General features: G+C 27.9%; 2 protein-coding genes across 3 annotated transcripts; one reads left to right on the plus strand and one right to left on the minus strand.

Annotated features, from left to right (window-relative positions):
* Nucleotides 1-70: 70 nt before the first annotated feature.
* Nucleotides 71-21,386, plus strand: LOC111035595 (E3 ubiquitin-protein ligase ZNRF1-like). Of its 2 annotated transcripts, none has more exons than XR_002604659.1 (2): nucleotides 71-380; nucleotides 21,061-21,140. XR_002604659.1 is itself a non-coding variant. In XM_022317273.1 (2 exons), the coding sequence occupies exons 1-2, from the start codon at nucleotides 18,067-18,069 to the stop codon at nucleotides 21,278-21,280; spliced, it is 354 nt and encodes a 117-aa protein (XP_022172965.1). In that variant the 5' UTR covers nucleotides 17,942-18,066; the 3' UTR covers nucleotides 21,281-21,386. The 2 variants fall into 2 exon arrangements, 1 of the variants encoding a protein (XP_022172965.1); XM_022317273.1 differs by lacking the exon at nucleotides 71-380 and adding an exon at nucleotides 17,942-18,200 and having other exon boundaries at nucleotides 21,061-21,386.
* Nucleotides 10,395-22,574, minus strand: LOC111035593 (sodium- and chloride-dependent transporter XTRP3-like). Its single transcript, XM_022317270.1, has 11 exons — nucleotides 22,316-22,574; nucleotides 17,590-17,822; nucleotides 17,101-17,313; nucleotides 16,878-17,030; nucleotides 16,535-16,776; nucleotides 16,206-16,356; nucleotides 14,962-15,187; nucleotides 14,638-14,797; nucleotides 14,387-14,549; nucleotides 12,179-12,403; nucleotides 10,395-11,761 (listed from the first exon to the last, which is right to left on the minus strand). The coding sequence occupies exons 1-11, from the start codon at nucleotides 22,572-22,574 to the stop codon at nucleotides 11,633-11,635; spliced, it is 2,154 nt and encodes a 717-aa protein (XP_022172962.1). The 3' UTR covers nucleotides 10,395-11,632.
* Nucleotides 22,575-25,057: the final 2,483 nt, after the last annotated feature.

Consider the following 25,057-nt stretch of genomic DNA (forward strand, 5'->3'; position numbering starts at 1 on the left):
GTTTCCCGGCTTCCCGTGACCGGTGACCAACGGGGACGCCACCGTCGCCACAAGTCATCGTCGGCGCGGCGAGCGACCGCTATGCTATCTACACGACAACAGGTCGCACTAAAACCAATAAATTGATCGCGGGATTTTCGAAATCATCCCGTCTGTCGGCGCCATTTTTTGTTTTATTTTCCCATGCTGTCGCCCGTCGCCCGAAACGAAAAAAACGACAAACGTCAGTCGCGGTTTCTGGTGATCAAAATTATCTCAATATGCGTTAATATAATGTTATAAATTAAAATTAAGTAAGACGATTCGATGTTTCAACGAACACGTGGCAAATGAATTTCCATAAAATACAAAAGTCTTAGTAATCTACATGACTATTAAAGGTGAGTATACCAGCTATGGTATCCGTTAAATTGCACGTGACAATCTAGATTTACGACTTTAATGAAACAAAAATACGAAATTGTAGAAATACCGGTTTTTCGTAGGTCAGACAATAACACGGGTTGCGGAATACGAGGGATCTGAAAAATCAAAAGTATTAACCGCGAGATAAAATAACATTTTGATTATGATTATGGTCGAAAAAACAATTCCTTATTTTTTTCTCCTTTCGAATAGCCTTTTGTTCCGAAATCGTATACGCATCGACGTTATTAAATTATTAAGTGGCTTGACAATTAGCGATGATAATTTATTTTAGTCGTTCCTTGCCGTAATTAGCCACCTGGCCCGGCGATGGTGATATTAGGGTCTATACACTTTAGAGAGGGACTGAAACAATAATTCATTCTCTATACTCGGGACTCGGGTAGAAGCTAGAGGCAGACCCGTTAGATGTTTTGACCTCCCTTGTATAATATATATCTCTACTACATTATTCTTATTGTTATTATATCACAATGCGGTTAAATAATTAAATGCTTCATTATAAAATGTATTATTATTATGTAGGTAGGTACCTACCTATATGAGACTCGACTGATGAACCCTAAAGAAATAATAATTGAGTATAATAAGTATTGTAACAGTATTATCATTGTTTAGGACTAAGTTCATTTCAGTAAATATAATAATACGTCATCAGCAATTTGATATGGAGTAAGTAATAGTAATACTATATGAATAGTAAATAATAATAAATAGGAATATGATAAAAACCCCTTCCTAGATTTAGAACTTAAGTAGGCAATTCATGAGCACCAATTTCCACCGAGTGTTATCGAATGATAATGATGATATATGAATGCATTTAAATTGAATCCTGACAAGTGATATTTGTATTATAGTCCGAGACTCTGAGTGGAGTCACAACAATCTTTCAGTATTCTGGCTTCTATAATTAAATGTATTCGATGAGAGTTTCAGCTTAATCATATTATTCATTAGAATTAGAATTTATAAGTTTTTATAGCTGATTATTCGTAATTTAAGGTTCGTATCTCGCATGATTGTATTTAAATTTCTATATATATTTAAACTTTCATTTCAATTATTTACAAATATCAATCAATATGTTCAGTTCTATGAGATAAGCATATAAATATGGAGTTTTCGTCAACGTTGAGCAAAAAATTCTAAAAACTATTTTTTAAGTTACGTTTTTATAAAACTTTATTTTTATTTATGTGGCATATGATACATAAATAAATATACCGTATTTTTTGCAGTTGTTCAAAACAGTTTCCTCTGTTTTTATTATACGCTGGCTCCAAAATCAAAACTGTATTCTTCCTGTTCAGTGTCAGTTAAATCCATTAGTTATAGCTTATAGATACCTACGTGTTTTCATTTTTTAACCGTAGAATGCGAAAAATAAATTTCACCTTTTCATGATCACAAATTGTATTGATTTTGAGATGACTATATACATTCGGCAGCTACACTAATTTAGCAGACTTATTATATTTTAACGGGATATCGTTTCCATTTGGGTCGAGCGTAATGAATTAATAGTTTTTAAAATTGGGATTATCCAAATCATAAAAAATTAAAAACCAGACATCGGAAAGAATTAAACAACCAATACCTACAGCATTTCTTATTTAAGCAAGCGGAAAAATTGTACCTATTATGTTTTGTCGTGAACCTATGATTCTTGTATTTATTCATTGTGATATATATATTATATATAATATATGGTATCTATTCAATATTTAAGGTGTGCATTTTCAATTTTCAAAGATATCTGTATTTTTTTTATTTTTTGAAGATGTTTATAGCTGTTATTTCTTACTGAAATTGAAAACAAAGAACTGCTGGTGATTTTTCCTTTGAGTTGAGATACGGGATTTGTTTAGAAATAAGAACAAAAAAGCGCGTAAGTGGATGTCTCTCTGCTGTACATTAGGTGTCTAGGAACAAGGAAGTCGCTGTAATGGATGGTATTAAATTTGAATTCAATGCTTTCATATCATTGTATACGAAAAACGATTCTGAGCAAAGACTGTATGTCAGTCTATGATATTTTATATTATTATTACTTATTATTAATATGGTAGCCGGTAAGTTCAATTAATAATATTCTTAAATTATCAGTGGTGCTGGAAAAATATTAAATGTAATTATGTAAAATTGAGCTGTTCTGGAACAGAATTACAACAAAATGATAAACGTTATTTATTTTATTCATTGTGTTAATATGCAATCATATCCAAATTTGAACTTAAAATGTCTGTACAAAATATCTGTATTCATATACTTTTTGAATTTTTAACCTTGTTTTAAATTTTAAATTTTTAGCTAAAAAATTAAAAATGTTATACATTTTTAACTACAAAATCTTTTCCATTTTTTTTTTTTGATAATCATTGTCAAAATTTGAACTTTAAATGCTTATCAAAAAAAAAATCGACCCTATGTATTTTAAATATTTTTCAAATGCTATTGTAACAAGTGATCAAGAGTGTAGGATTCACGCTTTTTGACCCAGCCAATTAAATGTTATTGACATTAATTATAGAAAAATAATGAAAATTGAAAATTGAAAGTGTCCATCAACAGCTTAAAACGAGTCAAAATATTTTGAAAATTTTATCAAGTATATGAATTGGTAGAATAAACATTTGGTGTAAATTTCAAATGTCTACTTTAATTCGTTTTCGAATTGCAACAAAATATGAAAATCACTACAGTAGAAATCGAATGAATATCCAATGTTGTAAAAATTTCAACTTCAAACGCTAATAAAAACTTAATTTGACTTTCCGGTGAAAATTTTTTGTTTTTGATAAAGGTAGACAAACATGTAAGGAATCTTGTTTTTTTTTAATCTTAGATACACTCGTAAATAAAAACATTTTTAGGAATTTCTAACTAAGTATAAATTACTAATTTTCGTGATTTTTACGAATTTTGTCAAAATTCTAAGTTTAAGAGCTCATAAAAATTTTTTGTAGATTTACGCTCTTTTTTTTTAATTTCCATTAACAACAACGTACAAGGAACTTTGTATTACATTTTCTAGTTTTTTGACCTAGCAAACATTTTTTTATCGACTCGAGTTTAAAAAAAATGAATAAAAATCGAAAATTTAATATACCTATAAATGGTTCAACACAAATCAAAATATTTTGAACATTTTATGGTGTATGGAAAATGCTTACCCAAATAGTCAGTGAATATTTCAGGAGATTACGGTAATTTTTGTTAGTTACACTAAAAATCAAAATCGATTTGTTCGAAAATGTCTGCGTAAAAATTCTCGTTTATCCTGTAGCTTTTGGAAACTATTGGAAATTTTAAATTTTGACCTCCTGAGTACACCAAATAGATTCACATTCCTACCAGAAAAGTTGCAGTTGAAGAAAATCAAAACACTTTTAATATTATTACATTTTGTAAGATTTAAAAAATGTATTGAATGCAATTTTTAATTTGTACCTATGAATGATAAATAAATTGTTATTATCAACAAAAAAAAAAAAAAATTGAATACGATTGTGGTGAATTAATAATTTCATTAAACCTATAAAACTTCTATTTCAATGGAGTTAGATTCTACTGGTTCCAAATCATATTAACTACACTTCTAAAAAACATAAATAGTATTTGGTTTGATTTTTAAATTTTTCAACATCCATTCTATATAGGAAAAGGGGTATGTACAGTTATTATATTAAAGAATAGAGAGCTTTTATAATACATTAATTTTAAAAAGTGGATATTTTTATTAAACCTTTTCGTTAAATTTAGTTTTTTCTAAGTGATGTTCGTTAGTCTAATATTTTATAAAAAACATATTTATGAAACACAATTATAACGTATACCTAAACCTAATCAGTAATCTATAATGTAATCCTTGAATAATTTTAATCGTAGTATTATTGTTGTTGAAATAATAAAATAAAAAATATAACAAAAATATGAGTAAGTGATGATAAAAAAATAATAATAACATGCAATTCGATTGTTGTTGGATTTTTTTCTGAAAATAATAAACAAATTTTAGTCCATGATCGTACATCAATGTACAACAATAAATACATTAATTATAAATATAGGTATGACAAAGATATCTATCACGAATGTTTTGTTACTCTTCTGGCGTTTAGCTAAAATATAAATCATGAATTTTTTTATATACAATTTTTGAAGGCTAAATGATAGATATATATATTTATATGCTCAAATAATTCTGTTCAGTCAACTGAATATTACGATTTACGACTAAAAAAATAATATTTTTATAATTAACATAGTGATAGTATAGTAGTATATACTTTATATCATCTAATTCAAATTTAACACATCCATTTAAATGACTCTCTAGACACTTACTGTACAACAGAGTGTTACCCACTTAGTACTTACCCGTTTTTTAATCAATGAATTCTGTATTTATACGGTCCCCAGAACTGTGCTTTGAATCTGTCAATCAACCTTGTCTTTAAACACGGATACATGCCCTGTTACATATGCCTATATCCAACCAACTAATTTCCGAATAGTTCATCTAATGGACACTACTAACCACGACCACTCTTTTTCACTGTAATTTGAATATATATTATATTAACTCTGTTGTATATTAATTAACTGTTCACAATATTACTCTTATATTTTTTGGGCTTGACTCGGGCACGGATCTAGAGCAAAGATCTGGGGTTGGGGCACAATTTTGTGGCAATGTAAAATTATAATATTGGAATCACCGACCACCATGAACTAAGATAGTACTATCTTAGTTTGTGCACCCCAGAATGATATATGTAATAATATATTATATTATCAGACATACATGATACATGTAATTTGTAATATAGTAATATCAGGATGTGTAGGATTATTAAAAAAAATAGGGAAATAATATGTGTGCGGAGGCCTGGGTCTCTATCCTCCCCCCTAGGTCCGTCCCTGGCTTGACCAATATGTTTGTACAGAATAAAATATAATTATGATAATTTATAATCATTTTTAATTTAATATTGAAATTAATTGAATCTACGAGTACTATTCGTCGAAATCTTCAATATTTATTTAAATTACATAATAAGAAGTTTAGACACTAAATATTTTGTTATAACAGATCATCATATAATTGTCTATTTTTCGATTCAAACTATTATATATTTATTTGTTCACATGATTAATGATATCTTCAACAGTTAAGTTGTTTCATAAGTTCACTGTTTAGTTGTTACTTTTAGGTTCTCCAATTCCTGTTTCAGACAGTAATAATGACATTATTGCAACCCCTTGTCATTTTATTTTGCTGCCGCTTTCCCAAACAATTGTATAGATATAATGATGCAATAACCTTAGCTTTTAAGTTTTAACTATAAGGAAATAATCCATCATAATACAGTTGAATGTAATCTAATATAGTAATATCTATATTCTATATAATAATCTTTAAAGTCATAAATCATATGAATTTATGATAGGAACAATTTTTAAATATTAAACATTTAAACAAAAATAATATCACTCAAGCATTTTCCACAAATACAGTATAATATATAAATATTGGACCTAAGTGTAAGAAAAGTCACTGACAAATAAATAATAATGATAATGATTCGACATAAAGTTAGTACCTTCACGTTATTACTATATCCACGGTTGAGATAACAATGACGATTTCGATTGTCCTTATATGTGTATTATATGTATATAAATACATAAATAAAATAATATATATAACTAACTCAATAGTCAATAGAAGCGATTATAATTTACACCCGTTATTTATGATTTATTTTATTAAAGTAATTAAAACTTAAAATATGCGCATTTTTAAAACCAACCTATTCGTAAATATGATAGTTGGGAATTTCTTCGATTTCGTCAAACTTTTTAATCTAAGTAAATTGTAAGTTTTATTAGCAAACCTATATCCACCTAGTATCAATATTCTATTATTCCCAATAGGCAGATCTAAACCGACCAATGGCGTAGCTAGAAATTTTATCAGGAGGGGCAACCAAGTATATTTTTACATTTTTATCCAAATTTAAAATGTTGTTAAACATTAATTTTATGTTAAGGGGTGAAATCCCTAGGTATCTTCAAAAAGTTATCATTTATGAGTCGCTTATTTAGGATTTAATTTCGAGGGAAGGAGTAAGTTCCTCCTAACATACTTCACCGAACGATTCTAATGTATTTTGAAATATTGTTAAAAATTAATTTTAATGTGTTATTTAATTCAATATTTAATAGTGGCATTCAATTTTGATATCAAATACATATCGTTTAAACTTTAAACAAATAAAATGAGAGTGACATTTAAGAGGATTTCGGTGCCAATGTTTTTTCTATCTCAGACCAGCCGCAGCATTGAAAAAAATAAAAACGTGTTCATATAAAATCGTTTTTTATAACTTTTGAGTGTTGAGTAATCTTATAATAAAATCATCTATTAAACTAATAATGGAGAATAATACTTAAAGGTTTGACATATCGGTTTTGTATTTTATTATTATTTTACTTTAAAAATAAATAGTACAAATGTATACATTTAAAAACACCAAATGTATAGTACCTAACGATTTATCCTTTTACGAATCTCGATATTTTGTTACTTACTTAATTTATTATTAAAAAAACATTTTAATTTTCTAATTATTGAAATCAATTATCTTCTTTCAAATTGTTAAATTCATTCCTCCGTACCTTTCAATATAAATATATAACAAAAAATCCTTGGAAATTATCTTGTTAATTATCATCCCATCACTAATTTTTTACTAGATAAAATGCTTGAAAACTTAATGCAAGGTCCTTCATAAGTTGTTTTGTTGGCAGCTCAAAAATATTAAAGATACATAGGCATGATTAATTTTAATATAGTTTAAAGTTCAAATTTTGATAAGGTTCATTAAAATTGCCAAAACTTTGCAAATTATTGTTCAGTTGGAATTGATTAAAATTGAAAAATATTTCCTTTTGTAGATACCGTTGTCCATTTGAAAAGTTAATACAAGATTAAGTTTCTCTACATCAAACAAAAAAAAGTTTACCGGAAGTAACACTATAAACCAAGATATATTTTCGATTTTTATCAGTTTTTTTATTATTAGGTGCAGTATTTGATAATGTATAGGTTATAGCCAAGTATATGCTAGGCTTCGCTCAGAATCGTTATTTCTATGCAGGGATTTATCACTGAATTCAAATCTAACACATCCATTTCAATGACATGCACATGCTTGACAATTACTGTGCAGCAGAGCGTTACCAATACTTATCAGCCTTTTTTAAATTGACAATTTTATCAATCTATCAACAAAATAATTTTGAATAATTTTGTCAATTATTGAAATTCAAATAATGCTTATATATAAATTATGATTATACATTTTCCATATTTGTTTAGTTCTTATAGTTCTTTTATTACTCTTTCAAGTGATTTTACTCACCAACAAAAATGTTATTTTATATAAATTGAAAAGAAACCAAAAAATTCGGAATTATTAATTTTAAAATGTAACCATATAAATAGCATATTAACAACTAAAATATTTTGAAAATTATCATACAAATATTTGGGAAAAGTTTCAAGTCTCTAAAGTTCAATAACTTTATTGATTTTTGAATTCTAAAAAAAGGAGCAGAATCGTTTTTTCTCTAAAACCTGAGTTTGTGTAATTAATGAACTTTTACTGCTCCTATAAAGGTTTAGTCAGCCACATAAAAACAGACATTGTAATCGCTTCGCTTAGAATCTAAAATAGAGGTTGTGACTTGTGATAGTATAGTTCTTGTTTGAAAAAATAAATACAAAGTACCTATTGTTGGTATTACCCCAGGACATTCCTGAAATAACATTAAAATATATGTACTTATTTGAAAATATGGTACTTAAATATTTAAGTGCTGGTAATTTGGCATACTTAAAATTTGCATAAACCGCACTATTTGAACTATTTATTTATTAAAAGAAAAAATTAGCTTAGTGAATCACCTTGCATATCATAATATTATCATACACTTATAAGTAATAAGTACTATAATACATTTATAATATGTATGAAAATCCGAAAAAGCAATTTATTATTAAGTATATACCACTATATTTCATACTTACATATTTCTTCAAAAACTTTACTCATATTTTTTTTAAATAAATTAAAATATGACGTATACCAACCTAAAAAGTATGTGGCTTAGAATATATACGTAACACATATCAATACCTACCAATTACCATAATATTATAATGGTACCTATATATAGTCTTTATAGGATAAGCTCGGGCATGGATATCTATAATAACCTAACCTATAATAGGTCGATAGGTATTTATCAGTTATCTGATAAATAAATACTGACGGAATTAATACTATATTGATGGTATCGACATAATCTCGACCGTGTAAACCATTTTTAAATAAACAATACACAGTGTAAAAATAATAATTCATGTATATCATAATTTTAATGTTGTAATAATAAATACTGGGTTTTCGAAGATTATTCATATCGTTTTTTTTTTTTTAATTTACCGATCTAAAGCCCGGCAACTATAGCTATTAGCTGTTTGTAGGGAGAAGCGGTTGATTTGAAACACGCATTTGTATGTGTGGCAAGAGAACGTGTTGCTAAAAACCCGGGCGGTCACCCGTCCGAGTGCTAGCAACGACGGCCGGTAGGTAAACGCTCAGAGCGTTGACGCAGATTGAGAGTATGGCCATGCTTCACTAAGCACTAAGCAGTAAGCCATTCATATATCGTTTTCATTGAAAATTGAAATATTTATTTTACATTCAGATACCAGTTTGTTTTTTAAATAAAGGTATTTAACTCACGAAGTCGAGCTTCTTATCTAATACTAAGAACTATAACTTTAAATTTTATGACCACTTATAACTTACCAGTACCTATATAGGTATTATATAAGTGTATGTGTTTAGATACTTATACATCAACAAGTATACATTGGTATAAGGTCATAAGTACATAATAGTTTATATTAGGTATATCTTAGAATACATCACAATTAACAATACCAAATTTTACAATAGGTACCTACCTAATATTTCAATAGTTATTGCATAGAATATATCCTAAGTTGGATTAATTCATTTTTAAACCCGATACGAGTACCAATTTTTTATTATTTTTCATACATATGTTTTATGATAAGCAATTTTAAGACTTTATAATTATAGGTATTAGTTATTGTTTGTAGGTGTTGATGACTCGTTGACAATACTTTAATGCCAAATAATAATCTGAACATAATTGGATATCGGTAATCAATATTCATAAATCATGAACAATTTTTATTTAGGCACAGCAAATTAAGTTATAGGTAAATGTGTATAGTTATAGCACATTATGTTTATTAACCAATAATAAATAAAACAAATAATTATTTAGATTTGCATGTAAATAACTTTATTATAATATGGTAAGTTAACACAATATATTATAATATTTACTCCAAACTTAAAATTATTTTCTTCATATAAATATAGGTTTCTAAATTGTAAATAAAATTTAGAATTTTGTATATTAAATAAATATATAGGTACCAAGAAATATGTTTGATTGAGTAAATCCAAAACAATCTATATGATTCGACTATATCACTGTAAGACAAAATAAGTTTTAGTTCAATAAACATAAAAAAAAAAAGATACAATTGAAAAACAATATTTAGTCAGTAAATGGAATGTATACATAACTTTTTAGTTCTTACTATTTAATACTTTAATTATAATAGCCAATGGACGGCGTAGATTTAATATTTTAATTATGTTAATATATTAGGAGAATAATATAATATCAAACAACATTTTCGGTATTTTATAACTATAGTGTAAGTTATTATAATATGTTTAAAATTTTGAATAATATGTGATATTATAATGTGATATGTGTACAATATTTAAAAAAGTATTAAAGTTATATGGGCACCATAAGGTTTTTCACATTAAATTACACACAAATAAAAATAAATAAATATATTCATATTTTATTAGCATAAATTATGCGTTTGAGCTAGGAACAAATTATATAGAGTAATACAACAAAACAATTCTTTTTAATGAATTTTATTACTAAGCCCCAATTAAAGAAGATTGTACACTAATAAATTCAGGCCTACGAGTTGATCAAATTTGAAAACCTAATGTATTGAGCACTGTTTGTTATTAATATAGATATATTATATTACTTTTCTTATTTTGATAATGAAAATTGGCGACTTCAGTTTGATTAAACAATGTAAACACGCCATACATATTAAAATTTAACCATGTGATCAGTAATTATTATAATCTATAGTGTGATATTTGCATAATCAAATTTAATCTTAAAATGTACCTACGTACATGAAAATATCTTATTTTGAATAATAACGTTGTATATAAAATAGATTATTCAGGAATTTTCGGAATTGCTTGTAAATAAGTAAAATATATTATTGTATTGTTTTTTTTTCGTGATTTTAAGTGGCACCCATCATATTATTATGATATATAAGAATTTCATGTTATTACAATTAAGTAAATTTTTAATCCTTGTAATGTTTCTTTAAATTAATCAATTTTCACAACACTTATGATTTTCTAATTTTGAAGTAATTAGAACGTATCGCATAACAGCACATGATAGATTTAGGTGAGCAATACATTTGCTTTTGCATAAATCATTGGTCTATATTTTCTAATAGTTGGCAGGTTACAGGTACTTCAATTATGTTATGTTATACTATAATACGTTTGTTCAAAAATGTAAGTACATACATAAACGTAGTAACAGTTACAAATATTCTTTTCATAGAACTACTGCTATAATGATTTGGTCTAAACAACTTGACCTTTATCCTATTGTTTTAATGGAGTTTGCACGTGGTGTTTGACGTTCGTATGTATTATATATATTATTGTATATCAAGATCAACCACGAAGAGCTTTTAAGAAATTTTGGAAAACAAATGATATCGATATTGAATTCACTAATATGTAATATGTATGTAGGTAGATACTATTTATTGCTAGTATACCAAATACCAATACATGAATACATTTACTTTGAAATTAGATTTATAGCTATTTATATAAATGTATAGTTTAAATCACATCGATTCATAATAATATAATCATGGTATAAATGTTAACTATACACATAAGTTACAAAATAATATAACATAAGTATAACTTCATTACGTGTATGGACTCCCTTATTAAAGGTAAACTTGACCTCTTGCAGATTTCCAAGAGTCGAGAACCTCAATTTTATACATACGTACTGGAGCTTGGGCTAGTGAAGTATCCAGCTCCTCGTCATTATCTGAATCGTGACAATCGTCAAACTAAAAAAAATATGAATATAAAATATATAAATATATAGCATGAAATAATTTCAAGTTCAAATATTGGGAATATAGTAAACAGGTAACACATTTTGGCTCAGGGATCGGGATATGTATATTAAATATTTCTATATCTGCGTCATTGTAATATTAAATATAGCCATTATATCCATCCTTTAAGACTTAAATTAACGTAAAAAGTAGGTATATAAGTAGGTATATTGTTTTAATTTTTTAGCTAATCAAATTTTACCAGATTTAAAATATATACTTATAAAATAATATATTACTATAGTTAATTTTTCCAAATAAATTTTTGGAATCTTGGAAAAAAAAGTTACATACAAATATAATAAACCTATTTAAAACCTCGATAAGTACTACCTATCATATTTATTTATCACACACTATACTTACATCAATTTCTGTGATGATGCCTTTTCCAGACAACCCCGAGTCTGATCGCTTGATATGTCCACTAGTAGTTTTTTTCGCTTTATTCAGAGATTCTAAAAATTTGAAAGTCAAGTTTTGTCTACTATCCACTATGCAGAATGCCAATATTAGTAGAAGACATACTGCTGTAATCGCCCAAACTATTAGTTGAGCCCAGTATGGATATCTCATCTTCGTTAAGAAATTCTGAAACATTCGAAAAGTTTTATTTTTAATAAGCTCCTAAATTTATATTGTACATAGGTAAATGTATATTTTATTTATTTTTCGGGTGAACTATATTATTTAAATGTAAAAAGTCAATATCTTAGAAATATTCGTATTTTTTCAAAACTTTGTGCTATATACTCATATACCTGATATCTGTAAAATGTATTCAATTTTTTTCACAAATACTAGTTGATGACATTTTAATAATACCTATTACTATTTACTCCCCTCCCTGTTTTTAAGTTAAATAATATCCATGATGTTATCCTAAAATGGTATACTTACCAACATGAAATGCGTGCTTTACCTTACACATTTTATGTAATGTAATAAAAATAAAAATGTTCAACATAAATGTATTGGATAAAATGTTATGTATTAGTATATTTTATAATCGTTTATGATATTTTCTCATTTCCTACATATTGAGAATTTTCCTAACTATCTACCTATATTAATTTAACTTTAACTTTTTGAAAATATCGATATGTCAAACATTTCAGTTTAATTAAACATTAATATATTCCTGTGAACCAAACCATACAGTCTTCAACACCACTACATTAGAAACCAATTTGAACGATCAACATAAATAATTATTAGTCATTAGTTTAGTTTCAGATTAAATATGTGGTTTATTTTAAGATTCGTCGAAGTTGGAAATCGCGTGAACAAACACATCAAATAAACATGGACAACTATTATTAAGCGGCTCAATTAAGGTTACTCACTAAATACCAATAGCGTAAATGACCAATTTCCATCCGTAAAGCCATTTAAACTAATGATCGTAACCTCAAATTAATGCCCACCACGTCCAACGTTATCCTTAAATATAATAGGCTCAATATAAACCATTAACAGTTAACACATTGCAACATATGCATTATACATATATATAAATGTAAGAACTCGTAACTCGTTGGTAATGCTACAAATCTACAATGACTATAGTATGTACATTGCAGTATTGTACATATATCTGATACTATCAGAAATCATTGTAGATTATATAATATACTTATTAACATATATTTAGAGCTTAGATTCTAAGTGGAGAGATCGATGTATTGATTTTATAATGGTGTTTTTTGTTTTGTTCGTGTATACCTACTGTGTTATATATGTACAAGTTATAAAACAAAAAAATATGATTCGGTCTTAAACTTTAAGTTTTAACTATCTAAAGTGTAGATGAGCTCATTAGGGGAGTAGTGAACCAACATTTTGAAGAGCATGTACTAAGTACCTCAGTATCGCTTCAATCTAAATTTTAGATCTTTATAACTTATAAATTACATTCATCTAAAATACAATTTTTATTTGTTGAAATACTACAAAAAATATTCTGCTTGGGAATAAGAAATTAAAAATTCATGTTGTCACTGAAAAGAGTAAACATTAAAAATGATATCAATAAAAAAATAAAATAGGTATAATATAATTTTTTAGAAATTAGTTTGTTTTACACAAATTATATAAAATAATATTTTCAAATACGTCAGTAGTTTTTGAAAAAAAGAGTGTGTTAACTTAAGGAGATTATCCTATGAATGTGACTATTAAACATAATAATTATTAATATATAATACATCATGTTTTCGACCAAAATTAATTCAAGACTGGTTGCCGGCAGGGGTACAGAATTTTGATTAAACAATCCTTGGTCAATTATAATTGTATTTAAATGATAATTTATAAACTATATTTGAAGAAAAAAAAATGTGAATTTACCTACTATGTATTTAATAATTAAATAATTGTTAGATTTTAAATACATATAGAATCATTTTTATTTATCAGCATTCAAAGGTTTTGAAATAAAAATGTATTTACTTACAAATTGTAAATGCTAAATTACAATTTATTTTTTATTTTACAACTCAAATTTACCTAAAAAATATATGGGATATCCCTGTATCCAGATATATCATAGTAATTTGAATATTTTGTACTCACGCTCCTATGTGTCCAAACTTCATATCTGAAGCCATCCAAAATACCGACAGTCAAGATAGAAGAGAATGTTAATATCAGCAACATTGGAGTAACATGTCTCCAGATGAATATAGAAAGACGACCAATTGTATGTCCAGTCATATCATATATATCAAGTAAAAATCTGACGACAAAATTATTAACAATATATTATTATTAATTCATGGGAACTGAAATATTATTGTATAAGCTATTATATATTTATTACATACTGTTTATATCCATAAATGAAAACAATAATTAGAACCTCGCAAAGAGCTAACACCGTCAAACATGGATTGATAAAAACTTCAGTGTATAATGACAGCCAATAAACACCTGTTCTAGTTGTAAATACCAATCCACAAATACAACATATTGCACAAAGTACGCCTATAAATAATATTTGAAATTTGTAAATTTTATTTATCTTATAACCAACAGTGTAATGTAATATTATCGTATATCAATGATCAAAATTAAAATAACATATAGGTACAATCCAATAAAAATTGTATATAGTATAGCATTTATTACACAAAATATTAAACACGTACTTGAAATGCAAAAAGGAGAACATTTTTTAAAACATTTGACTTCAGTAAGTGCCCAGACAAACCAGCTCAATACACGTATCAACCATGCTGTACCAATTGTAAGAATTAATATTTGCGGAATGTTAATGACAAATTTGGTTTGATTAAAGCCAGTAATTTTCTCAAGTGAAAAAGTTGTTGTAAACTCTCCAAGTGCTATAAACATCAGGCCAACACCATTGCTTGCCTTTAATATATTAAAAAAATTATTAGTAAGGTTACAAGTATTGTAATTTATAAATATATTATAACATAACTCTGTTGTTTTAATTCATATAAAATAAATAATATGAAACAGCAATAATATTGACGTAAGAATATTATAACTTATTGGAAGGGATTTGACTTTAGTAAAAACTCATACCTAAATATTTATAAATTATATCTTAATTCGATAAACCTCAGTATATATGTATATATTTTTTTAAATGTTATTAGTAGTATTCTCACACTATAAAAGTACGCATTTCTTTAAATTATGGAAAATGGAGATATATACTTTCGTTTAAAAATTAAAGCAAATGCTTACCTAGATATGAATTACATAAATAATACTTGTCACCTAAATCATTGAAATATTATAGTACATTTTAAATATGTTATTAAATTAAATTATCATCTACATTGACTACATTACATTCTATTTTAAATATCATGAAACGTACCTACGTTTTTATATTATAATTATTACTAACCTATAGGTATTTATCAAAATATTTTGATTAAGAGAATACCTATTTTCTACTGGTCAGTAAAAGTTGTAATTATCCAACAACATCGATTCAATTTTTTTTTTTTTTTTTTTAATTGATCCTGAGCCCGGCAACTGTGGCCATTAGCTATTAGTAGGTACTGTAGGTTTTTGTATTGATGGTTTGTATGTTTTTGGTACGGTAGGGGGGAACACGTGTGTGTTTGTTTTGGCAGAATTTCGAATGGGGCACCCGTAGGTTTCTGCCATGCCCCGGGGGTGGGGGATGGCAGCACTTGCTCTCCGGTCACCGCGACTTGTCCGGAGAAAAATGCCGCCCGGTGGCCGAGGATCGAACCGCGACCGGCTGAGTCGCAGCGGAAGAGTCAGACCACTCGGTCACCTCGTCCCCCGATTTAATTATTGTAAATGGACAAATGGTTTAATCAAAAAAATACAAATATGCATTTTTTATATTAAAAAATAAAGATCATATTTTAAATATATTTATTACCAATTTGAATTGATTTTCCATGTTACATTCTTGTACGTCAAAACTCATCAATGTGTCGTCTAATTTTCGACTAGCAATTAGCGCATCATAATTATTACTGTAAAACACGTGTGCAGGCATATCCTTAGAATTATCCCACTTATATGCTGATCTAAAAATCATAAATAATACAATTCAACAACGTACCGTTTTTATATTGGCTATAGAAATTTAAAACTTGGGTGATTTAAAATCGAAACAATTAGAATAATGTTAAGAATAAAAGTAAACATGTTTCGTTTTCAATTCACCCCCGTATAATTTTTTATCTTCGTGTAGTTTGAGTATACCCGATTACGCAATTTTTAATGTCTTGTAAAACATTTGGTATTATTGTGGAAACTATAAACCAAGTCCACACAAAGACTAAAATGAAACTGAAAGATACCACCACAGTAGCAGTCAACAGAAAATTGCTTTTACGTTTAGAAGATGAACCAAAAGATGTCCATGGACCATGCACTAATCCCAATGAACAGAATACTTGGATAACTGCGTCAACCCAGATCGGGAAAACTAACAAGTCTTTTAGCTGTAAAATAATAATGTATAAAATAATATTTAATATTTATACATATATATTATATTTATATACTATTTTAAATTATTAAAATAAATGAAAAATGTATTAACCTCTACTGACGTGATATACAAGAAGCTAATATATCCATAACCTGATTCTACAATGTATACAACAACCAACAACAATGGTGGAATTGCACATGTCATAATTTGAATATAAAACGGTAAACTTTGAAACATTGTATTCGAAAAATTAATGAATGCCTACAAAAAAATAAATACAATTATATTATGTAAAAAATAATCTCTATTATAATATCAAAATAATACATACTTGTATATACTTGTTTTTAAATGTAAACCAAGCTGCTGCTAACATTATAGCTAAAGAGAACCATGTGAAAAACAATGAAAATGCTTGGCCCGTTTGTATATCACTAGTTTCATCCATAGAACTTGTTACATTTAATACAGTTTTGTGCCAGAATGACTGAGATCTTTTGGGATCAATAGATGGTTGCCCGTGTGGAGGCCACAAGTCTGGAAACTAAAATTAAAATAATATTGCAATTAGTAGGTAGCTGATAGGTGCCTACTTAAAAAATTAAAAATAGTAGTCGTTTTATTATTATAAAAAAAACTTCTATTCTTAATAGTGGTAATGGAGTTGTATTGTTTTATGTACAAATTTAAAACTAATTAGAACATAGAAGTACCTATAATCTAAAATTGTACTTAAAATATATACAAACCACAATTATTGAAATGTTTTACATTCATATTAATGTTATTGAACTGGTAAGTACTTAATAATAATAATTACCTTATTCATGTCGATCATATATTTAGTTCCCCAATTTATAATAGTTCCGTAGTAGCAAGCCATAGCTATATTAACTAAACACATAACTATGCCGATACCTCCTAATTGAGGATTAATTGTTGTCCATATTGATATACTATTGTGTCTCAATTTTTGACCGATACCGATTTCCATAATAAGTAATGGATAACCCACTAAGCACATAATGACCATGTATGGAATTAAAAATGTACCTGAAATTAAAAATTAATGTAATTTTAAAAACATTATAATAAATTACTTATAAGATGCCTAAAAACAAATTATATAATATATTTCATATTTCCTATCAATATTTATTTACTAAGTGGTTATCGATAAAACGTTTTTATAGTTTTTCATACTGAACAATAATTCTACAAACTCATTTTCATAGTAACTACTTACTAGTTTTTTAAAACTAACATTTAAATAATAAACAAAATTTTATAAACCTTAATGAACCAAAGGGGAAACAATAATTCACATAATCAATGGTCGTTGTATGTATCTAAACTTAAAAGCTGTAAAAAACGCAAAAAAGAATATTGTCCAATATGCCAGAAGAAAATTTTAATACATCATTATAACAAGTGAGCTCTATCATAAACTTAAAAATGTTAAGTATGTCATTCCTTCTAATTCTTATTAGATTCTAAAATGAAAGAGTTCTTTAAAAGTTGCAATTAGAACTTTCCTGTTTGTTATATTTAAATCTATATATTTTTACGTAACACCAGCATTCAGTTTTTTTTTGTTGGATTTCAAAACAAATATTCATAGATACTTAATACTTTCACCAATTGTTATATGGACCTTTTCTATACATTTCAAAATATTTTAACACTTTTTGAGCTAAGTGTATAGCCACTTGACATTTTTAATCTTTTAATTTTTTTCCTATACATGTCGATAAAAATGGGTAAGTCAAAAACCTTGAAAATTTAAAGCAAGTTTTCCCATAAAATGTTCAAATACCAATTTATTTATTTTAAATTTTATTGCTAAACAATTTTTTATTTTTACCACAATGACCATTAAATTATTTAATACAAAATTAACCATATATATTTTGTGGTTTCAACTATAAATTAAAGGATTCTAATTCAAAAATATATTTCGTATCAGTATATTTAACTAATAACAATAAAATATAAAGATGTATCATTTTTAAGATATACATTATATATGACATTATTTTGAAACTAAATTTAAACTATTTTATAATTTAAAACTTCCATAATATTTTAAATATAAGGCTATGTGGGTATCAGTGTATAAAATAATAACAGTTATGAGTTAACACGATTACCTATTATATACATTTTACGATGTTCTATATAATATAAAACATAAATTAAGGTAGGTATTTAAATAATTTCTTGTTAGCAGAATATAATTATAATAAAAACAATTTTGTTTGTAAATATTTATAATACACAAACTAAGAACCACTTTAACCTATAGATGGTAGGTACTAGATACTTAAAAATCAATGAAGTCTTGCGTGTTAAATTTAAGTTAAATTCTGATGTATCACGCGAAAACTGTAGGTATGAGAGAAATAAAAAATAGTATATACCTATATAATTTTGATAATATCTAAATAACTAATAAATAATAATTATTATTACAACCTATAAAGTAGGTATGTAAATTGTAAATAATTGTAGGTATTTGACATTATTGTATAATATGTTTAATATTTTATACGATTATACTTATTAGTTATAGTATAAAGCTCTGATAAGTCGATACCTAGTCGGTAATATTTAACTCTTAAAAACAAGATATTAAGCACGTCATAATGCCTATGTATTTTTGTAAAATAATTTACTTATGTGGTCCACTGCCTTAGTAAGGATATCAGTTATTCAGTTTTACTACATATATTTATCTTAATATTGTAAAACATGTAATTGAATGAATTTAACATACTAAATATTCTATTTGCTAATATTGGTCATTAAGTACTCATTACCATTTAGTATTTACCAATATTATCAAATCATAATATTGTAGCTTACACTTAAAAAAATAGCAAATAGAGGTTTAGGGATTATAATATGTGTTATTCCTGTTTTAGTAATATTTATTCATAGTCAATAATTTTATAATTAAATATATTATGGGTCAGAATTGATAACAATTAACAAATGTTGTCTTTATTAAGTTTAGTAAATACCATTTTACCATTAAGGTAAAACTATCAAAACAACATGTGTTGTAACACATTATTAGGTAGGTACCTTGTAGCTAACCTATATTATTGGCTAGGTTCTGTACAAAATATACAACATATTGGATGTTATGAATATCAGAATGTAGACGATGTATAAATAATAAATAGGTACCTAAGTATAACATTTATTCAATTATTATTTATTTCAATTTAACAATGGATTAAATTATATGATACCATCCTTGATCCTATAGTCCCAAGCAAACAATTAATATCAATTACATTTTTTTTTTAAATCAACAATGTTATTGATCCCACTGCGACAACAAAAATTATGACTGGCCGCAAATATACTAGAATTGTTAATGTTATTATTAGGTAGGTATAGTAAGTTAATAGTTATTTAGACTTAAATACTTAATCCCCGGTCTCATAGTAATTACAAACTATAAAGTATGGAAACTTGATATAATGTGTACTATACTAAATGCTTTATAGCTAACAAAATAGACTAGTTATTTTGTTGCAAGTTAAAAATAATAATCACTAGTTCTTGACATTTTTGTCAATCACTTATTTACGAGAACCAAATTTGACCATTTCAAGGCACTATTGATGTTTTGAAAATAGAATTTAACACGTTTGTAATTTTCTTTTAATTTTACTGTTAAGTATACAAATTTAAATTATCTATATGTATAGCTCAAAATTAGAATTCATATGAAATGATTGTTTTTATATTAATTTATTCTAGTAAATACACCAGTAGCTTAACCTATCCTACACCGTAAAAATAGAAAGGAAACGACAGATCAACACCAGTCCCTGTAATGTTCTCAACCAGTGGAGTATTAATCCAGACACCCCACCTTTGTCCCATAATGGTGTTAAATTTTTTTTACGGGATTATAAATGTTGGGAAAATTATTTGGACCCTCCACCTTACCCATACAAATTTCCTAAATACGCCACTGTAACTCTATATACCAACAGTCCGGAATTTTTAATTTACATAACATACAATTTTACTTTTTATATTTGATACACATTATTACAGAGTAATATTAGCACAGTAGCTGCATCCTGCATATTGTACATAAATTTGCTATTTAATAATTGTTTTAATATTGCATTTCTCAATCATGCTTTTAAGGTTTATAACTTTAATCATATAAAAATGTATACAACACGGCATTTTAACAACCCTTGTTTTGATTTATCATAAATTAATTGTGTATATAGTTTTAAATAAATATTATAAATTCGTGTAGGCATGTTGAGCAATGTTCAAAAATGTCCGAATTACGAGCCAAGATGTATAACGAAGACGTGGTAAATATGAATAGAAATGATGAATGTGCAATATGTCTGGACACTATGGAATATGGACAGAGGATAGCTCGATTAAAATGTTTATGCATATACCATAAGACTTGCATAGACTTATGGTTAAACAAGAATATATGGTGCCCGAATCATCCACCTCTATGATATTATTATCAAGTTTATTGAACTAATAACACTGAACAACCAAGAAACATTACCTAATTTAAATTTTGTATCCTTTTTCTATTTTCCATGTTCCACGTTATCGAATCTCAAAAATAAAATAAACCTAATCAATAATTTAAGTTTTAGTTTTAAAATTAACAATTTCAGTCATATTTTACTATAAAAAAACAATATATTATCAAAAAAGTAATAAAATATTAAAATATTTTAAGGCTATAATAGATGCATCTTATATTTTTGTAAGCTATATCTATATATTATATTAAAAATGAAAACGTTTTTTATGGATTAAGTTTTTTTTTTATAAACCAACAAGTGACATTTATTAAAAACAAAATGTAAGTATATTATGTAAGATGTAACTTAATAATGTCGTTTGAATCGATCATCCATTAACGGTAAGTTAAATCCTACAAAAATGTACTACTTGAATTATTTCTAAGCTCAGGCCAATCAACTTTATGTATATAGGTAGGTAATATTTTTATTTTTTATCAGTTATCACGTAAAAAAATATTATCAAATTATCGAATGTACATGTTCACGAATAGATACGTAGTCATATACAATTTTTATACAGCTTAACCAAACCTTAATGGATATATGTTTCTTATATGTTTTATCATTAATTAGTGTACGTCACATCTGCATTTGTAGTGTCTTTCTTACAAACACACACGATATCAAATTTGCGTTTCAATTTTATTAGCTTTAATATTTGAGTGAATTGAAACAAGTATAGTACATTGACAATTAATAAATTATCTGTGTTTGCAGTACATATTATGCTGATTTTTTTTATGATGTTTTTATTTTTTTAAGTGCCTATGTTGTGAGTACGTAAATAATTGGAATTAAATAATGATCATAACTCGCTCATTATATAATGATTGGACTCGGGGGGGGGTATTAGAAATGTTTGAAATAAATAAAAAATAAATAATAAAAGTTTGTAATACGCATAACATGGCCTATATAATATTATGTTCTAAGACCAAAGGCACAATAACTTACCACCGCCGTACTTGAGGCACACGTACGGAAATCTCCAGAGCGTGCCAAGTCCGATGACCTGCTGACAGGCGAGCATGGACGTCTTCATGTCGTTCGTCGGCGTCTGCAGCTGACCTTTGCCCCCGCCGCCACCGCTGTCGTCTAGACACGTGGCGGCCGATCTCTTCTGCGGACGTTGGCCTTCCAGTTCGTCGTCATCGTTCGGGCGGCCGCTGCCGTCGGTAAGCGGCACCAGCTCCTGGTTGTCCCTGGGCGCCATTCGCCGATTCTGCGGCAGTTCTACACGGGCGATATCGCGGTCTCCGGGTCCGGGCCGCTCTATACGCTGCAGCAGTACGATGTTCGATTATTCTCCCTTGCGCGGCAGCAGCAGCAGCATGTTCATCAGGACGAACGGCGTCAAATCTGCAGCGGACCGCGGACGAACAACGAGCACCGTGACAACGCCGGATATTGCGGCGGTGGTATAATATAATATATAGGTGGACGCACTAGCGCTAAAGCTGGGAGGGATGTCGCAGTGGTGTGTTGCGTACTTTCGCTTGCATGCGTGCGTGTGCGTTTGTGTGGGTGTGTTTGTGTGTTTGTTGGCTTGCACCGCCGTCTCCCCGTCCACGACCGTGGAAAATCGTTGCGGAGCGCGCCTGCTCGACACCGCCGCACCGTCCCTTAGTAACGCGGGCGCGCTCTGCGCTCAGTGAGTGAAAACTTTAAGCGCCATGGCCATAATATAGGAGCCCGGTATAAGGTCACCACCTGCAACCCTCCCCCTCGTCGCGTCGTGAAAACCGTTGTGTTTCATCGTCCCCATTTAGACTACCTATGCCAAAAACATATTAGTGCACGAACAGCTATTGTACCCCATACGCCACTGTAGGTTTCTTGTATAGTGACAAAGTCATTGATATTAAACATATGGATATGTCTTTCCTATCCTCATTCCTCACCAAACATACACTATTAGACCAATATAGCGGAGAGAGAAACGATGGTTCTTATTCGCACAGATACTTCTGGGCGATGAAGAAACTAACAAGAGGTGCGATAAAAGAGGTAATAAAAATATGAACCCATTTGAAGCGGTTGACAATGGGCTCTAATTTATATATATCTTGCTAGTTTCTATATTAACGGGGAATATAATATATATATTTATAGATATTTTTTAAAAATGTTGGTCCCTGGACCAGATAGGACCTATATCTATGCTGTAAAATCCTAATTCATTAAATAGGTCTATACAATGTTAATAGTTTAAACTCATATTATGTTTATGAAATACACTTATACATATATGTATTATGAAATTTTGGTACAATAATTAAATTGGAGTGTTAAAAAAAAAAAATGTTAAGTCGATATTAATGCACTATAATTACCCGACATTTCATCAGTTTTATATATCACACATCGAATATTCTATACTATATACTACATACATGTATACAGGCACGGACCCAGAGCAAAGATCTAGGGGGGGGGGGAAGGTGGCGCAATTTTTTGTTAATGTAAAATTTCAATATTGGAGTCACTGTCCACCATGAACTAAGATAGGTAGCACCTACTATCTTAGTTTATGCACCCCAGAATGATACGTATAAGTATAATAATAAATTATATTATCAGGCATACAATATTATGTAATTTGAAGTATAGTAATATCAGGATCTGTAGAATTATAATAAAAATTTGGGAAATAATATATCTGGGGAGGCTAGGCCCCTAGGCCCCCTTCCTGGATTCGTCCATGTATGTAAATATGTATCTACCTTTATATAATAAATTATTTATAGATATTGTGAAAGCAGCGACGCCAGCGAGCAACGAAGGCGTAACAGAATTGTATAACAGAAACTGTTGAGTGCTGAAAATCGTTTTCTAGGTACAATTATACATTATATGTAGTACCTTAGTTACTAAGGTTAGGTACTTACATAATTAATAGGTTTACATTGGTATGTTATTGTATCGACATTTTAAGTACAATAGTTCAACATTTACCAAGTTATTTATTTGATAAGTCAATACAAAGTGGATCCCATTATTATTTTATATTTATTACAAAATTATACTGATACAACAACAAAGGTCTAGATTAAGTTAAAATATAATTAACAAATAATCATCTTACCTATAATCATAGGTAGGTAGAGTCATTGGAAAATATAAAATAATAATGATTATATTTTATATTATTTATAAAATTTAAATAATTAAAAATGCCAAGAAAATTAAGATACCTACAGAAAAATATGATAAAATTATATACCAACCATTCGAGTTATTATTATTATAAATATTATTTTTTTTTTTCCTCGACCGAATATTGTCACCAGTAATATAGCAGGGACATCCGGTGTGCCAAATGCCAATTATGGCCCCTTATCTCAATAGTCTGGTAGTCAGTTTCCGAGCCCGAGGCTATATAAAAAAATTCATGGAAGCTGCTGTTGAGAAGTGGTACAATTCGGTTTTCATCGATTTGAAAATTAATTGGACAATAAAAATATGTTCTTCTTCTTTTCCACTGAAAATATTCGATTACAACAATTCAAACTCTTCAAATTCGAACTAACTGTGAAGTACCCACTCTAAAGAGTAATTACCTATACAATATTATAATTATTTTTCCCAACATTTTTTTAGTGTTGACTAGCTGTTAGTTTGAACAATAAGCTTATTTGATGATAAAATATAAAGTAAAATAATGACAAGAAAAACAAAGTGAAGAGACCTCCCAGC

Source organism: Myzus persicae, unplaced genomic scaffold (genome assembly GCF_001856785.1).
Source record: "Myzus persicae strain clone G006 unplaced genomic scaffold, MPER_G0061.0, whole genome shotgun sequence".
Classification (NCBI taxonomy): Eukaryota; Metazoa; Arthropoda; class Insecta; order Hemiptera; family Aphididae; genus Myzus; species Myzus persicae.

Excerpts from the sequence above, each read along its gene's own strand:
- LOC111035595 (XM_022317273.1), top strand. The coding sequence starts at position 18,067 with ATGAACCAAAGGGGAAACAATAATTCACATAATCAATGGTCGTTGTAT. Across the intron at positions 18,201-21,060 it reads TTAATACATCATTATAACAA|GCATGTTGAGCAATGTTCAA; the intron begins GTGAGCTCTATC and ends AAATTCGTGTAG.
- LOC111035593 (XM_022317270.1), bottom strand. The coding sequence starts at position 22,574 with ATGGCGCCCAGGGACAACCAGGAGCTGGTGCCGCTTACCGACGGCAGC. Across the intron at positions 16,777-16,877 it reads TGTATATCACGTCAGTAGAG|CTAAAAGACTTGTTAGTTTT; the intron begins GTTAATACATTT and ends ATTATTTTACAG. Across the intron at positions 14,798-14,961 it reads TTCTCCTTTTTGCATTTCAA|GCGTACTTTGTGCAATATGT; the intron begins GTACGTGTTTAA and ends TATTATTTATAG.